The sequence below is a fragment of the Ascaphus truei genome, chromosome 5 (assembly GCF_040206685.1).
Source record: "Ascaphus truei isolate aAscTru1 chromosome 5, aAscTru1.hap1, whole genome shotgun sequence".
In the NCBI taxonomy this organism is placed as follows: domain Eukaryota; kingdom Metazoa; phylum Chordata; class Amphibia; order Anura; family Ascaphidae; genus Ascaphus; species Ascaphus truei.
In genome coordinates, this window is record NC_134487.1 from 289220459 (window position 1) to 289239306 (window position 18848).

At 39.1% G+C, this 18848-nt stretch overlaps 1 protein-coding gene across 10 annotated transcripts in view; it reads right to left on the minus strand.

Annotated features, from left to right (window-relative positions):
- The window catches only part of CNOT4 (CCR4-NOT transcription complex subunit 4), an 88336-nt gene that overhangs the window by 15143 nt on the left and 54345 nt on the right, over positions 1-18848 (minus strand). For 3 of the 10 annotated variants that reach the window (XM_075602569.1, XM_075602574.1, XM_075602577.1), the window contains exons 7-10: positions 18335-18468; positions 7041-7196; positions 6016-6081; positions 1737-1794 (exon numbers count right to left, since the gene is read on the minus strand). In XM_075602569.1, the coding sequence (XP_075458684.1) occupies positions 1737-1794; positions 6016-6081; positions 7041-7196; positions 18335-18468 (414 nt within the window). The remainder of the gene's footprint in view (positions 1-1736; positions 1795-6015; positions 6082-7040; positions 7197-18334; positions 18469-18848) is intronic. The other 7 variants (XM_075602576.1, XM_075602579.1, XM_075602575.1 and 4 more) reach the window with 5 other exon arrangements.

Consider the following 18848-nt stretch of genomic DNA (forward strand, 5'->3'; position numbering starts at 1 on the left):
CTGATTAGTATCCGATAGATTAGATGTTTTCCTTTTACAAAGGAATCCGGTAATAAAACCCTGCAGTAGAAAGAAGGAGATTGATTTGTGTGTGTGCAGTTCGAGATTAAGTTAAAATAACGTTTCACTCAGTGACTTTATAGTGAAAATGGGTTAACACCCTCAGCATGTGCTGCAGCTTAGGTCATGAAAAATGTGTACGGATTATGGCATTTTATTGCTTGAGGAAACCAGTAGTCAAAACTTGCTGGAGCACACACCAAAACATAAATGTTGCAAATACAGTATGACCAGGTTATCCCAAAAGAAAGGCAAACAAGCCACTTCATATCAATGCAGGAATTTTTTTTAGGCACTCCAAAGTAGTGTAGCAAATCTGGATATAAATTTATTAAATAATGTTTGGAAATGATCTTCTTGTCCTATGCAAGCCTTCATCAGGTGTAGGCGCTTAACTTGAAGACTTGCTTGCATGGGCCAAAACGTTGGTTTCCTGACATGTAAATAATACATGAAAATGAGTTATAGGATGAACAAATTCATTGCTTCCATTTTCACTGTGCTTAAGCCAGGGGTGCTCAACTCGTCCTCAAGCCCCCCCAACAGGTCAGGTTTTCTGGATAGTCCAGCTTCAGCACAGGTGGCTCAATCAGAGAATCAGAGTATTTGACTGGGCCACCTGTGCTGAAGCTGGGCAAGCCATGAAAACCTGACCATGTTGGGGGGGGGGGGGGGGGGAGGGGTGGGAAGCAGCTTGATGACTGGAGCATCTTTGGTTTAAGCCAAACTCATAATAAAAGAGCACCCCCAGTTGTTTCAGCACAGAGAAGTTTGGAAGGTTCCTAAAGATGTATTTAACAATAATTGTTTCCTTATGTAAACCGACCTAGATAAAAACCATAATGAATGATTTGTTGGTAGGCACCCTAGCCTAGAGTCTCTTAAACTCCATGGCCTAGTTCACCATGTCAAGAGGTCGGGCGCTCCAGAGGCTACGTCATGGCTTTTAAGCTCATTTTCCTATGGAGCACTGAACGCGATATGGGAGGCAGGCAGAACAGACTCCCACCCCAGTGACACAGCGATCATGTGACCACTAACCTCCGGAGGGGCTTTGGCACTCTGGTGACCATGCTCCTCCGGCACGCAAAAGGGGTTCAAGAGGCCAGCCCTGCTTGTATTACTAAAACATTTTGTAAAACAAGATAATTAGCTTCACTAAACAAACATAACCAAGCCCAAATTAAAAGATTTAGTTTTAGTTTCCCTGGAAATTACGTTTTTTTTTTAAGTGGGGCCTATAAATGGCAGAGTGTTTGCCAATCAAGTGTCAAGCACATCCAGTCCGAGGGCCAATAACAATACACTATGGGAGGAAGCTTTGCTCTTGCTCAACAGAGTGACATGATATAAAATAGTAGGTAGAGGAAGAGTGGGTACATTAAACAAAGTTCCAAAGTTTCAACTGACAGTCTAGAAACTTTTATTAAAAAAAAAAAAAAAAAAAAACACCTCAGATTTGACCCCTTGAAAAAGGTCACAGCCATTGGTTAATTTTGGCCCGAGATGGGACAGCAACCAACTAGCTTCCTAGCTTGCATTAGTCTTTTTGCCGCCTATGCTCAAAGTAACACTGTCCAATGCATGCAACACCTTTAGCCCAAGCTCTACGCTTCAGTACTATTAACAAATATATTGTTTTTAATCGGCACGCTTCTGTGCCGCAGTTTTCTTACCTGCTGTAAGTTATCGCCGTTTCCTATACTTAACGACTCTGAAGATTTGTCGATAGAACTAAAAAGGAAAAAGAAGCAGGTGAAATACTGAACTTTGTTTGAATAACACTAATTGAATACAGACACCGTCTCTCTTTGTCAAGAGAGAATTTTGAGGTGGTTCTCTTGAGAGTAGATGCAGAAATACTTCAGTGACCAACTGTCTATGTAGCAACTTGATGAAAGCTACTTCATTTCAGACATAATTCTGCCTTGACAGTAGTTAATGTTTAGAGAAATAATCTACTAGTGTTTTTTCAAGGAGCCCCAGCCACTGCAGATTTTAGGAACTACCAATAAATTAACAGAGTTGATACTACTCTTGGTTTACAGTTTAACAGGATATTTTTGGCTGGATGAATGCACAAGAAGATAGAATTTGACAAGAAAAAAACCCACACAAGCCTTACAGTTTTGCATAGTCCTTCTCAAGCATAAATTCATAAAACATGAATTATTCCATTGTACTGTATTACTTGTAGTCACCCTTATTAAAGCTGTAAGAAAATATACTTATTTTAATGTTTATAATCGTGCATAAATCATATCTGAAAATAATTATGACTGTAATCCCATTATCAGACACATTAAGGCAGGGCTCTTGCAATTTAGGCCTCCCAAGCTACCACATTGGCAAGGTTTCCAAGATTATAATTAATACTCAATTAACCTAGATCTAATTACTATTAAAACTTGCTTGTGGTGACCTGCAAACATAGCCGGTTTATTACTCTCAAGGAACCAATTTGGATATAAACATTGGAAGAGCACCAATGATTTGTTCAATACACACAAATAAACCAATGATCTGTTTTACACACAGCTTCCAGAGTACATTACATCAATATAGAATACAACCAAAGATCTGTCTATTTTAATACATTAGCTAGAACTGTACTTATCAAATGTTTATTTTCAACGAAAATCACCTAAAACCATTGTAATGTTCTGGTTCCACGAGACTGCATAGTTGGTCGTCATTATTCTTATGTTCAATAGGTTGCCCAACAGACTGCATTTATTTGATGATTTATGGATGTGCTCTTCCCACCCTTACTCTAGGAAACAGGGCAAGCCTAATATTACCCCTGCCGGTCTGGAATCAATGCTATCCAATGGTGTGGCGAGTGTGGTTCTTCAGCTAACCTCTTTTAGGTATTGTTAACAGATGCACTATAGTGCGTAACTTATATTTCACCTTTACAGTTCGACCAATAACATAAACAGTCCCGCCCCCTCCCCCCTGGATAATAATATCCATGGTCTCGCAAAATCCTACTTGGGGAAAAAAAAGAATTAGGTTCTGCTCCATTGTTTTACAGCCTTCAGACAGTGCACTTTATTTTAATTTATAAAGTGCTACACGTAAAGAAAACCCGCACAGCTAGTGTTAACCACAGTGAGGTGCTGACTGGATGGAGACGTGATTGTATCATATGGGAGAAAAAGAACCCAGTCTTCCAGCACTCAATCACAACAAATGTATAATTGTAAAATTAAAATACTTTATTAATAACCATGAATAAAAAATAGGGTGTTAAAACGTAATTAAATGGTATATTTCAACAGCACGTGACTGTATCCTTGGTAACCCACCTAAGGCTGCACCTCAATCAGGGGCAGATATCATATAGGTCTAACCTATCGCATTATATGCCACAGAATATATACATCATTAGTGTATCAATCTAGTGCGCACTATACGCCTAGATACACTCACATTGAGACTGTCCTTTTGGTGGGCTCTCATAGGCTCCTTTCCTATACCTTAGGTAGCTATAATTTATAGCGTCTGATCCCGAGTATCTATTAGGGATCTTATTACATCTACCCACCTAGCCTTAGGTGGGTTACCAAGGATACAGTCACGTGCTTTTGAAATATACCATTTAATTACGTTTTAACACCCTATTTTTTATTCATGGTTATTAATAAAGTATTTTAATTTTACAATTATACATTTGTTGTGATTGAGTACTGGAAGACTGGGTTCTTTTTTTCCCATATGATTTTAATTTATAAAACCTGAGAATATTTTAATAAGCAAATGGTGCTCAATTCATACCTAAACATCATTGGCTAGGTCATTTTGGTTTAATATTCATCAAAGGTGCATAGTTTACCTCTGTATTATGAGTAAATATTTAGAAGTGTTTGCAGTGTAGTGTATTAAAAATGAAAACAAAAAGGTTTTGCCCAAGACAAAGATGGCCTGCCATATGTATTGTCTGTCATTAGGTATCGGGAAATAATATTTTATGGTTTGAAATCATCATAATTCTACCCATGACCCAGTGTTTGAGACTTACTGTGTTCAGTATCTATAAGGTTTGTAAAGATGTTGCCTCCATTACGCTTCACAGTAATGAACAGCAAAAGAACCATTTGACACAGATCTACTTTGATGACAACCCTCTTCCCCAGCCTGTTGGGTTATCCAGCCTGTTCTTACCCAGGCCTCTAACGTGGCCTCTGACCAGGTAAACATTGCAGCAATCCCCACAATCAGGGTACTTCAGAGTAAGATGATATATAAGAGGGATAGGCAGTGGAAAGGGTGTACAAGTGGTTTCATGCTGAGTGAGAACATTTACAAACACTCGGAGAAGACGAGCTTAAAAAAAGATATCATATAATGTACAATGTACCACGCATAATTAATCGGCAGAATTGGAATCATGTTTACGTTCCCCAACTTGTCAAAGGGGCAGCACATCATGAGGGGGGGGGGGGGGGGTAAGGGGGGGGAGTAGATTGCTCTAGCAGGCTGGACGTGCGTAACCACAGGGCACTGAAGCTCCATACAGCACTTTAGGAACACCACTGTTACCTATATCTGCCAAAACCAGCTACTACGACACAGGAACATGGTATATTACAAGGAAGGGTATAAGATATTGCATCAGTTCAAGTAGTCTTTGTTTGATCTCCGTAAAATTATTTGAATGAATATCATCTGGAAACACCAAGAAGGAAGAGTGGGTTTTCTCTTTAATGTAAGTGCGGTATGAGTCCTCCATGTCAATATAAGGCACAGTCCATTTAAGGTTGTCCAAATGATGACGTCAATGTAACAGTTTGAGAGTGAATTTCAAGAAAAGGGCACGTGGAGTAGAAATGTGCAATAGGATAAGACGAGTTAGAAGTTGAGAAAGATGAGAGAAGGAAGAATGGTCAAAAAAAAAAACTAAAGGATATGCACTGAGCGAAAGAAGAATAGGACTAAAAGAGGTAGCCTTAGAACAAAGAAACATGTCAAAGGTTAAGGAAGTACATTTACAGTCACAAAACTGAACGTGAGGACGGAGGATTCATTAACTTCTTGTGGAAGGAGACATTTCGGGTCCCAAATATGCACTAAAGAGCAGATAATCAAGGCCTACTTTTTATCCCTTATTGCAATAACTTCAATATTTTTGATTCCACTTGGAAGAATGGCAAAGTTATGGGAATAAGGGACCTCAAAGTCTCCAAATGCTTACTGCTCATCTCCTCAAATCTAGTCTTGTGCTTGTCGATCAAAATTTAAACAGCTTTGCTTGTTTGTCACCTCCAAAAAATAATAATCAATATCTTTGGTTACACAATATGTGATTTGTGCAGCAGTTTCTTACCTCTCCACATCAATTAGATTAGCTGTAATAACCACAGTGAAATGTTAGGTGGCGTCACAAAAATGCTCGCAAATTATACGCATTACCATATATTTGATTATTTTGCTGGGTATAAAGGGAAACATAGGTTTTGCGAGGGCAAAGAACAATATTTTCTCCCAAGGTGAAAAAGGGTGCAAGTTTGATGGCAAATAGGAGGTGTGGTCAGACTCAGTGCCAAAATAATTATCTGGTCCATAGAGTGCAAGACAATATGGAGTTTTGCACTTAGTATCTTAGACGTCAGTGCTATTTTGTACTTGTAATAAAGAAACAAGCATTGCTGCTTAACCAGTTTGCGTTCATTAATTTCTTCACTTAATTCCAGTAACAGTAACTTGCCATCAATTTCTCAAATTGACATTTTCGTGAAAAAGACTCAATGTAAAAACAAAAAACAAAAACTAATGTCAACTTAGATGGTTCAATGAAGAAAAACGCGGAGGGAGGATCATGCTAATAATAATAATAAAAAAAAAATTAAAACAATGTTCGTCACATGCTCAGAAAAAAAAAACTAGTTTTAATCTTATGAAAGACTTGAAAACATCCCAAGGTACAGACTTGTAATTTACAAATGCACGTACCTTGTATCGTCCTCTATCACCCTGCCAAATTTGGCAACATTATGTTCAGTGGTTTCCCAAAACAGCCTAAAATTTGTGAAAAACAGTGTTTTTAGCACCAAAGATCTGGCAAAAAAAAAAAATATATACAAAAACAAAGAAGAAAAAAAAAAAAACCTAAATGACATTTCAAACTTTGGGGGAATGGGGAGAGGGGATTTCAGATCCAGAACCACTTCAAGAAGTCAGTCCTATTCCAAAGTTTTTTTCCCCTCCTAATGAGAGTTGCTCAAAAAAGAGATTAGAAAAATAATTTTTCACAAATAAAAGATATGCAGAATTGATCTTAGCAGATCAATATATGTTTGGTTCCACTAGCAGTTCAAGTCTTAGAGATTTGAACATATTAGATATATTATAGATAATAATAACTTAAGGGGGTGCATGTGGAAAATTCACTGCTGATTCACTTCAAAAAGATGGTTTCCCCGCCTGATCCAAGATTTGTTGTTTTTTTTTGCATTGCGCTCATGTTTTCCCCAATGAAGAAATGTACATAGATGTTTTTTTCCCCAATCGCACTATGGCCATGTTCAATACTGGTGCGGCCAGCCTTGCATTTCTGCTGGAAAGTGATAGATCTGCTGTGCTAGACCACGGGTGGGCAACTCCAGCCCTCAAGACCCACCACCAGGTCAGGCTTTCATGATACCCCAAAGACTGAGCCACCTCGTGCTGAAGGAGGAGTATCCTGAAAACCTGACCTGTTGGTGGGCCTTGAGGACTGGAGTTGCCCACCCCTCGTCTAGACAATAATTGGTATGCAGAACTGGGGTATTGGAGAGAAAACAAAGAGTAAGGCTGAAACTCAAGAACATGGACTCTAAAGGAATGCACAAGGATGAACTACAGAAGTAAATGAGCTGCCATAGGAGCAATAGCAGATGGAAAGAGAAGACATGGTCACAATATGAAAGAGTGGGAGACTAGGAAGTAAGAATGAGGAGAGTGTGAACCACCTAAATATAGAGAGGCAGTTCAATTACCCAAAGTCTGAGTCGGGGCCGTCTGGAGTCATATAGTCTGGATCTGTGCCATTGTCTAATATGGGAGGCGTTTTCCTGTGTTCCAGTGTTAAGCCGTTGGCAGATTTGCTTGAACTCTGTAATGATGGCCAGGCGTCTTTGTTATTACTGTTGGGTCTAAAAAAGCAGGGAGAGAATACAAAAAAAAGGCAAAAAAAAAAAAAAGCAATGAAGGAATGAAGTGAAAACCATGAGAAAACGAGGAAATAAATCCACGTGTGCAGGGAAAGAATAAAACACAAACATAACCTTAATAATCAATGCCTTTCAATAATTACTCAGGTTATGCAGATGCAGACAAAATGGCACTTCACGGAGGACAGGTTTGTCTGAATAGTTCTGTTCTCTCGTTTTAGTTTTTGCTTTTATTTAGGAACATATACAAACACCTTTCTCCTCCCAAATCATAAATTCTGCGAATCACCGATCACATTCTCTATTAAAGACTAAAATGCAATTACACGAAAAAGATCAGTTATATTTCCATAATTATCATTCATTACTCCGTATTTGGCTGAAGCCAGAAAAATCTGCGAGCGCACTGTGGATCTAATCACACACACGTTGGGAAAAGTCAGAGATTAATATAAATTAAATTCACAAATAAATATCAATACGAAGGCAGCACCCCAGCAAATGGTAGGGCAAAGATTACAATGAGAGAAATGGTAAAATGATGGTCCACAAACTTGTAGATGGTAGACCCAAATTGTGGAGGGGGCACGTTTCAATATCCTTAAAAACACCTGTAATAAGCCAGAGTTTTGATATCTCTACATTTCTAATAAAATAAATTGGAAAAACAGAAAGATGTGTGTAAGTCCAGACCTATTGCAGAAGACTGATGAACTGCTTCGAAACATTTATAATGCAGGACTAAACAAAATGTAGAACAGGGTTTTTCAACAAGGGTTCCTAGGAACCCTTGGGTTGCCCGGGCATCCCGAAAGGGTTCCCTGCAGTTTTCTGGTCATTTGAAATACAGAAGAATTTACAGTGCATCTATTCATACAGTTACTATTACAGTGTTGGGGGTCTATCAGAATTAAGCCTGGAGTTCCTTAACCAAAAAAAGTTGGAAACACTGATGTACAAGATATTCGATAGAGCACAGACTTTATCCTCTGAATTGTCCTGGGCTTATTCCATATTCCACAAATGCAATCAGCAAATTTAGCTTCAGTAGAAGTTATGTTGAATAAAAATAATAATAATTCTGCCTATCTATAATATAGGTTTATGGTACAAAATAGCAGCATTAAACAAGAAAAACAAGAGTGTGGATGTCAGAATGTTTATTAGGAACATGGTTTGTACCAAACGGATCAAATATATAGCTCAATGACATTCAGCCATTTCAACAAATCTAATTAACCCCCCCTTCCGCCACATGTATTTTATTGCACAAGTAATTAGGGAACAGGGAGAAACAGTGCATGTTCTCTGCCTTTTAGTGCAACTGGCAAATGTAGCACAATAGAAATGAACAAACGGAACTGCAGAATTTCTGTGTCAACATACAGAGATCATCTCATGCTTTTCGTGACAGAAGTGTGGAAATTCATACATAGGATTTCAAAAGTATAATGCTTTGTATTACACATTAAAGCACATTGTAGAATTATCTTGTGTCTACAAAGTTGAATTTAATTTATGTAGGTAGATCAATGCAGTCTAGAGTACAAAGTACAATTTAGAGTACAGAAAGCAGATGCGCCGCACAGAAGAGTATACAGCACTCATAAATGGCTAACTCAGAATGACAGCCACCTGTGCTGAAGCAGGGAAATCCCCAAAACCTGGTGGTGGCCCTCCAGGACTGGAGTTGGCCACACCTGTGCTGAAGGATATTTTTTTCCCTCCTTCAATACCTTACGCTATTGGCTTTCCACTTCACTTTCACCATTTTTCATCTCACCCGAAAACTTGCTGCTTATTGCCCCTCGCCTCCGGAACACTCAGGGGCAGGTCTACTCCAGATTAAAAAGCCTACTTCACAAGCCAGCAATTAGGCAGAAAATATACCACCGTCTCAAACCAACAGCGTAACTGACCCACCCAGATACTGCTAAATCACATATACTATCACATGGATCTTTGGGGAAGGGATCTCCCTCTGCAAGTGTGAGCTTGTGTCTCCTCACATCTACTTCCTGGTACTTTACATCCTTTCAATCTAAAAAGGGTTACAAGCCAAATTTGAGCAGCAATGTGATAGTGATTGAGCCACCTGTGCTGAAGCAGGGATATCCTGAAAACCAGACTCGTTGGTGGCCCTCGCGAACAGGAGTTGAGCTCCACTGTGTCAAACTGCATCTCTCCATAACGTAGGGGGTCACTTCATCTCATGCAGCCCTTGCTAATTTCCTACTAGGTTGCTTATGCAATTATTCACACAAACTCGAATGTACGTTACGGAAATGTCAATACATATGGTCCAGATGTTATAAATGCTTAGAAAAGGTTGAAATAGTTCTCATAGGTTGAATTTGGACATGTGACTTTTTCAAGCTGGTCTACTATGTAACTATGTAAATTTAAAGTCTTTAAATGCATCAATCATGACATTACAATAAGCTTGCAGTCCTTCTACTCAAATATTTTCTGATGCAGCCCCCTTGCGAATCTAAATGAAGAGCCCTGATGTGGAGCACCACAATAACCCTACACAAACACACCATAACGCAAATTGCACAAGAAAATTAAAACACTAAGCTTATAGTGCCTGGCGACGTCGCTCCAAAACAAATCCATTGAATAATAAGCACGACCAAAAATGTTGAAGCCAGTTCAATTTGATTTTTTTTTTAGAGACAGTCGCCACATGTGACTGTCTCTAAATCAATCAGAGCGCGCTGCCCTAATTGGTGACGTCACTGGCCTTGTCGCCAGCGATGTCACTTAAAACTAAAGTTTAACTTTCGCCAGTGGTGACGGGTGACGCCATCGGTCGCGTCGCCAGTACTATAAACGTGGGCTTAAGATCTAATCCCTGTTGCGTTACTTTGAAAAACATTGTAACATTTTAATTAAACTTGCTGCAGCGATTGTTCATTTTATTATGCAGCAATATCTACTTGTTCATAGGTATGGGGATAGAATAAAATGACTACCACTACCTTATAGGTCATGGAGTATGTTTGAGGGCTGTATCATCTATGGCCCTGGGCTTGGGTCCCAATCTCTGTGATTGGATATTCTAAAAGTTACTGTTACAAAAGTAATACACACAACATCATTGACTAAATATTGGTATATAGGTAGAAGGTTTAAGAAAATGTGTATGTACACTGACACTTATGACAATGTAGTCCTGCTCTTACATATTGAACAGTCGAAGATCGGGAGCATTTCTCATCACAGACCAAAACGGTTGATGGAGATTTAGATTTAAATAAAGCTTACCCGCTTTGTCGAGGACAGTCTCCCAAATATCTGGTACCATTGTTTTGAACCAACAAGTTATCATTTTAGAAGTAAGGTATATAAACACCTTCACATTCCAAGGCACACATCTTTGTATTTGATGTGAAAGATAAAACAAGTGTTTTTGAACACTGCACATTTTTCATTTGAATGGAGTTCATATTCCCAAAGAAGACCGCTTCACAAAATTTTGAATAAGGGCCATATAATGCTATAACTTAGCACCTAAGAAAGCCTCAGCTAAAGTAACTTGAACAAAGCCACTGTGTGGGCTCTTGGCATAAAACCACTAACACTCACTTAAAGAAGCAGCCCTGCATCCTCCTCTCTATGCAGCATGAGTAGCTTTAATGAGAAATAATTGCTTAAGCTGCCAATCAATCAATCGGCCAATATCCTGCTTGTGTATCTAAACGGACGACTTCTGAATGTTCTACAAGCTATGAGTGTTTCCCAACCGGGGTTCAGAGCACACTGGGGTTCGGTGAGAGGATCAAAGGGTGCCGCGGGATTTCCCCGATCTCCCAGAGAAGGGAGAAAGCAGGGTAGTTACCTCTATCCTGATTGGCTGCATTACCCATCAGCAGCCAATCAGATGTCATCAGAACATGTGGGGTGTGGCCAAGCAGAGGAGGAAGAAGCAGTATGGGCCGTAGGTGTGTGTGGTGACTCCCATGCCCCACTGGACTGTGTGTCTCTTTCTCCTGTGACAGTCTCTCTGTCCTGTGTTTTCTGTGTAACCCGTCCTGTTGTGCGGGTGCTTCAGCAACTGAGCACTGTGGTGCCCATGGGAAAAAAAAAAGGTTAAAAACCTCTAGTCTATGAAACGCTGCAGCTGCAATGTATCATATTACCAAGTGTAAAAATGTCCAAATGTTACAACGGTCAGCTGGCAATTGACATTCTGCTGCTTGGAACACTGGCATTATTAAAGTATCACAATCAAATCTGCTGCAAAGGGCAGAGCTGAAAAAGGTGTGTGAGAGCCTGTTTCAAAAGAGGAAGTGGATGTAAGATGTGACTTTCTAAATAGTTGCTATAGCAACCAAAGGATGAGCAGTACATTAAAAAAAAAAAACACATTAAAAATGGCATTAGTTGGGGAAAAAATAAATGCAGTCCATACTATCCAATACTACAAAACTGATTTATTTTAAGGGAAAAAAATATTTTTTGCTGCTTCAATCTACAAGGCTATACTTCCTCACTCACCCAGCCAGACTGATACACTAACAAAAAGACTTGTACGCACAAATTGCAATATACACATTTTTTCCCACGTAGGGCACTACTGTATATTAAAGACCATCACTGCACCGTCCTGTGACTTGGTAGCAGTCACGATAAAGCCATGCAAAGGTTAAATTGTGTGAGCAGTACAACAACCAAGCAGGTAACATTCATTTTAAATGGGGGGGGGGGGGGGGTAGGCTAACTCAATAGGTCAATAAAACAATTAGGCAGAGCCATTGAGATGTGACAGTTGGCAGAGGAGATCTTCTCTGCCATAAACTTCAAAGGAACGCTGCAAATTTCTAAAACCATCTCTCGCACACAGGCCCAGAGGTGACGAAAGGGTCACTATATTACTTATTTTATTGAAGATTCATATTATACATGATAATTCATTTTTGATGCAAACCCACAATAATATCAAGTGTCAAACTAATGGGCTGAAGAACTTGTGTGTAACGATATTAAATGTGACACAGTATCGCAACAACGGGCCAATATTGTGTTTCTCTCTCGAACTTCAAAGTGAGGCCATCAAAAAGGGATGTCCGCGTGCGTCAAAATCATTTGAACGCAAGGTATCTTTAATCTAGTGGTTACATGGTAGAGAGTTATGGGGTATTTTATGCTCTCTGATTCAAGTAAATTAAATAATTCTCGGGGGAGCGCCAGCCATAAAACTCATCAGGAAGGGCGATGAGTGCGAGATGACACCAACAAAAAGGTGGGCTCATGGCATCGCTAAAAGTGGGCTTGGAGAATCCCAAAACCAGAAGTCATCCAGGTGTTTTAACACTTGATTTTTCAAATTTCCTGTCCTCATGACCTATTGAGGAGCCTAATAGTTTTGGGTTTTATACTCATTTTCTAAAACGGTCTGCCTTTTTATGTTGTATGTTTTTGTAATCTCTTTTCTGTAACAAGCACTATACACTTTTTACAAAGGTAAATATAAAATGTAATGAGTATGGTCTTTGAGCTCTAATTGAACCTAGTACTTTTTCAAAAAATTTAAAAACATTTTAAAATAAATTATGGGGCACAGAAAAATAAAATGGGTGGAAGTGGGGGAGAAGGTACATATATAATGAAGACATCGGGGGTTGGGTCAGGCAGGACATTACTTTTTCACAGATGTTTCGCGTTATAGTGTCTCAATAAAGGCATTATTGTGTACAATATCTTTCTTTAGCTACATTTCTCAATTCCATGCTCTTTCTTTTAAACATTATACAGGCATACCTCTGTTTAAGGACACTCACTTTAAGTACACTCGCGAGTAAGTACATATCGCCCAATAGGCAAACGGCAGCTCACGCATGCGCCTGTCAGCACGTCCTGAACAGCAATACCGGCTCCCTACCTGTACTGAAGCTGTGCGCAAGCGGAGAGACTATAGAGCCTGTTACACATGTGTTATTTACATCAGTTATGCACATATATGACGATTGCAGTACAGTACATGCATCGATAAGTGGGGAAAAGGTAGTGCTTCACTTTAAGTACATTTTCGCTTTACATACATGCTTCTGTTCCATTGCGTACGTTAATGCGGGGTATGCCTGTATAGTGTATTGTATCCTGTAATGCTCTATGTCTAAATGGGTCTCTTTGTGTCAATCCATTCTCAGGTTAATTTTGAGCGTCATATAGCTGTCCAAATAGGTAAATGGTCGTAGTCTGCCACGTATTTCTGCAGAAATCGAACCATGGCTGCCATGCTTTTACAAATCTAAAACGAGTGTCATTTATTAGGCTTGTAAAATATTCCATTTGGCACGAAAACCAAATTTCCTCTTTAATTTGATCCAAGGTTGGAATTGTCTGTTTTATCCAGTGGAAAGCTATATCACATCTTGTAACTGTGGGGTATTTATTTATTTATCGGTCTATTCACTCCTGTTATTGGTTTGTTCAATAAGAACGTCCAGAGGTCAAAATCCACTCACTGGTCCAGTATTCTCTGTAGCCAGTTGTGTCTTACTGTCCAAGGTTTTTTAATTCTTGTGCATCCCCACCACTTGTGTTTCAAGGATCCCTGTTCCCCGCATCCTTTTGGGCATAGTGAGGAGTAACATGGGTATATTTTAGCCTGTTAAGTGGGTGTCAGATACCAATGATATCACATCTTGCACCCAGTCTCTTTTATGGTTGTGCTGATCGAGCTTTTTGCTATAGCCTCAAATATATCATTCCAATCCTCATTATCTAGTTCTGACCCCAGGTCCGTCTCCAACTGGTTCAGTCCAGATGAACATGTCCCCTTTTATTGTTTGTACAAGTTTTTGATAGTCTGTCTGGTAAAGAGAGTTATGAGTTTGTCAGGTGCACTCTAAAATATTTAATATCTCGGCTCTTCCATTTGTAGTCGAAGTTTGTTATTAATTTAACTGTAAGGGAAGATTAATATTTTGTGCCTCCGACTTGTGGTTTATTTTAAAGGAGCAATCCAATCAATATCCTACATGTGTTTTTTAAATAAATCTGTTCTGTAGTATTAGATAATACTTACTCCTTTTTTTATTTTGACATTCAACTCTTATTGCTATTTGTAATGAGTTTTAATATACTGAGCATCTTTTGATGTCTATAGCAGGCACACCTCCCCAGCAGTGCAAGATATTTGCAACACTTTTCTGTTTGTGATATGTTGCCAATATTCCCATCAGTTTGAGCTGCAATCTGTAACATTAGATGTTACCTTAGTAATATAAGAATACATTGGAGTTGTAAATTACACGGACTGAAGCATTGATTTGAAACTGAAAAGGCAGCCATTTAGTGAACCCCGGGAAACAGGATTTTGCTGATCGATCCCGGGAGAACCAAATCGAGCAACAGCTTAGGCAAAGCTTTGCCTTTAATTGAAATCAAATGCTGTATTAAAACATAAAAACTTTTATTTTTTAAGCTTCTTGGATTGCCTCTTTAAATCCCAATATGGCTTTAAATGTGCTCCGTTCCTTAGTTTTATTGGGTAGAGATCAGGTACTTTGAAATTGTAAAGGAGGTTGTCGTCTGCGAAAAGGGACAATTTGTATATCTGTTGTGCGATCATTATCCCGCTTATAATCTTTGTTGGCTTTGATTTGTGCTGCTAGCGGCTTGATTGCCACTGCGAAAAAGGTGTGTGATAAGGGGCAACCCTGTCTTGTACTCCTTTTTAGATGGATCATATCTGAAGCAGTTCCAAGCAGTTCCAAGTTCAAGTTCCAAGGCAGACCACTCTTGCTGTTGGGGTCGTGTACAATGATAATATTGCTTTGAGGAATTTTCCTCCAAGGCTACATTTTTCCAGTGTGGTTTTCATATAATTCAAATAATCTCTATCAAATGCTTTTTCAGCGTCAAGTGCTAGGAGCATCATTGATGTTGTGTAAATTTGGAATTTTCTATAGTGTTTATCACTCTCCTTGCATTATCTAATGCTTGTCCGTAAAGCATACAGATGGATCAATTTGGGTAAATACTAATTCAATAGAGTTGCTAAAATGTTAGAGAAAAAGTTTATATCTGCATTAAGGAAATCGGTCTATAGCTTGTATAGTTAATGAGGTTTCTTCATTCTTTGTAAATTACGGAGATTTTCGCTTGTAGCATGTATTGAGGAAATAGTGCTCCTTGGAGTATTGAGTTGTATAGTTTTTGCATTTGGGGAATTTTTTGTACTATATATTTGAGAATCCATTCTGACTGGGGGCCTTTGCTGGTTTTAGATATTTAATTTTGTTTCTGCAATCTCCCCCCCCCCCCCCCCACAATTTAGTCGAGCGAGACCCAAGGCATCTAGATACTTCTGTATACTTTTTGTTTAGTTTCAACTCATTTTCTCCCCATAATATAATTGCGTGTAGTAATTGTAGAATTCTTTGGCAATTAGATTAGGACTAGAGGTTATTTGGCCTGTTTTTTTGCCTTATTGAGCTATTATTATATCGTTTGCAATTTCTGAACCTTGCTGCCAACATTGAATCTGCCTTAATTGCTTTTTTAAATATTTCCGCTATGTCCACACCAGGAACTTCTCCGCTTCTGATGCTAGGCATGAATTTAGCTCACCTCTTAAATTTGTCCGTTTTTTTTACGTTTCATTCAGGGTTTGTTTATGAATCTAGTATTTTTTGAAGAGATCAACTGCATTTTCAAACACGTTTTACTAAATTGAATTTTGTTTTAATTACATATAGTATTTTGTTAGCATAAGCGGGAGTGGGGACTACGGAGGGGTAGCCTTTAAATGAATCCTGATGGTAGTAGTGTAATTGGGGTAGTGTGAGGGTTTATGGGGTGTCAGTGCTCATTTTTAGTACCCTGTGTGGAGGCGAGTCAGTTGGATAGTTGGGTGTTATTAATTCCTTTCACATACACATGAGTAAGATGTAAATGACGGCAGCTACCTTTAATCCCATCGCGGTTATTGTCCTGCAATGCATTGCAAAGCTTTCTTCTCTACTCACCTCTACTCAACCGCAAATTGGTGCAGTTTTTAAACAAACAATCTCAATCTATTTAAACTGTGGTTGAATTCTGGAGTTATTTGCTGAAAACTTGCTTACCTGGGAGGTTAAAATGGCAATTCCCATCCACTCATTAAGACTATAGAGGATGCCATGTTAACAGCCCATGCCAGTAAAATAAATAGGTGTAAAGTTAGAAATAGAGTAGTATAATATGAATTACCAGATTGTGTTATTGCGTCATTGTGTGTGGTAGGATTGCTGCATTAAAACCAAAATCGCTATATCCATCTTTAAAAAATGACATAGAAACTGGCAGCTGATGGAGACTTTGTGCCCCATCAACTACATGTTGCACTAATTGCCTCATTGTTAGCTTCCTTAAATTACCTGATCGTAACTATAGCACTAAAATGATCCACTATATATAGTGTTAGGGAAACCTAGACAACCAAAATAAAGAAGCTAAAATCATTTGCTAAATTTGAAATGCCACTAGGTACACTATTGATAAGAATTGAAACAATCTGCCCCTCCATCTCTACACCAAATCCAAAATAAAGTTTGGCATATAGTATAAATCAGGGGTGCGCCCCCCCGTGTGCCGGTTCCAGCGCTTATGTCCCCCTCTCAAGTGACCCGGCATCAAATGCCGAAGAGGGTCACGTGTTGTCACGGGAAAGAGCGCAGGCCTCTGCAACTGCTGCGCCCCCCACCCCCCCAGAAAAATCCTACGCACCCCCTTGGGGGGGGGGGGGAGAAGAGGGGGGTGCCCCCCAGTTTGCACACCCCTGGTGTAGATGGGAAAACTCTGCCTATCTAAATGGTTCCACCTCACAGTCCGTGCTGATTTGGACCCCTTGGTTCGGACATGCTGGTATATCTCCATATTTAGATTACAATATTCTGAACTGTGTGATCTATACTATAGTATATTAAAACTGATGTTTAACATATTGTATATGCACAAATGCTGTATCCTTCCCTCTCCCTTTAACTCCCTCCCCCTTTTTTGTGATGTCACCCAATGATATGTATCCCACTCCTTTTTTTCTTTTATGTATCTCCCCCCATCCCTTTCCAATCCCTGCAAAACGATTAATACAAAAGTATATATATGTGTAATATCTTTAGTTGTAGTTGGGTTTCCACTGAATAAAAAAAACCAGTGCTTTTTTTTACCATCTTGTGCAGCTTGTGATAAAAGAAATGTAAATCAGCGTTTTACAAGAATGGAGTCTCTCCCACCACACTATTTGTGGGCACTGGAAAACAACACCTCCCTGTATAAAAAAACATTTCATTTTAAGCCGTCTGTCCAACCTTTCTTGATATTTGCAATGAGCTCAAAATGTTGATTTTCAATAAAGAGGAAACCAAAAAGGCAATGCTGTATTTGGTTTGAGTGAAGAAAAAACAAAACAAAAACAAACAAAAAAACACTGCAGTATTTAGTCATTTGTGGTACAGAGCCGGGGAAAAGCAACGAAGAACTGCAGGTTACTTCTTATAATCAAAGCGCTTCTGTTGTACTTAAGACAACAAAAGTTGTGTTATTTAAAATGTCTCATGGTTTATTGTTAAATTGGAAAAAACACTAAACTCTTTTACAGAGAAAAAGGGTAGAAGAGGATTCCCCCATCTCTAACGTGTTTATTTTTACAAGAACAAAGATGTTATGGCAGATGCTCAGCACTTCAAGTGAATGATGCCAGATTAACTCAATTACTGCAAGAGAGGAATGTAATGTATTGTTATACTTACACACTGACCCGTCCCTTCCATCAAAACTATTGAGAGAGCAGTTTAGCTGGATATTTAGCTGTCACATTATGAGAAGATCCATTAAAACACACAAAGTATTGTGTACGCTAGTATCATTATGCACCTCAACCATTCAAAATACATATTGTAGTTGGAAAAGGGATGGTAAATAAAAAGATTGCTGAATGTTCTGTAATTCTGCCTGCTGTACCTGGATGTCTCAAAGTGTGTTTTAGGGCAGCGAGGAACTCCCATAATTAGTCTGGCAATCTTGGAGTTGTTAGGTCAACTTTGACTTATATATGGAAGCAAACACAGAAGACGAACACAGCCATCACGGCACTAGTACGTACACATGACAGGACAAGTACTTACACATCATACCTCTGCAGTGCAGTCACTTTGTTCTTGTTTTTGTCAACTGTACCCGTAGACAACTGCAGGAAGTTGGGGTTTAGTTTGTATAGCTCCTGTAGCAGCTTCTGTTCATATTCCTGATGTTTACCCGCCTGGGAGAGGAAGTGATACAAATGCATGCTGTAAGATCTCTCCCTTTCCAACCTCTTGAATGGATTAGTTTATCTTAACGATGCAAGGCGTTCACTCATTTAAACCAATAAATGGTCTTATCACACAGAGAAAATTTGTAGTAGCGACCACACAACTCCAGAGACTCTATATGCCGTATCCACATGTTTATGGGATAGTGCTGCTAGAAAAATATGACAATAGGAATATCTAATATAAAAAAGTGTGCAATGTCTGAACTCTCTTCTTTAAAAAGGTGTCAACTTGCCACTTACATAACTGAGCATCCTCCTCTAGTGTTTAATTCACAGATTCTCAAACCTCTTCTCTGGGACGACCGGCCACACCAGGTTTTACAAAC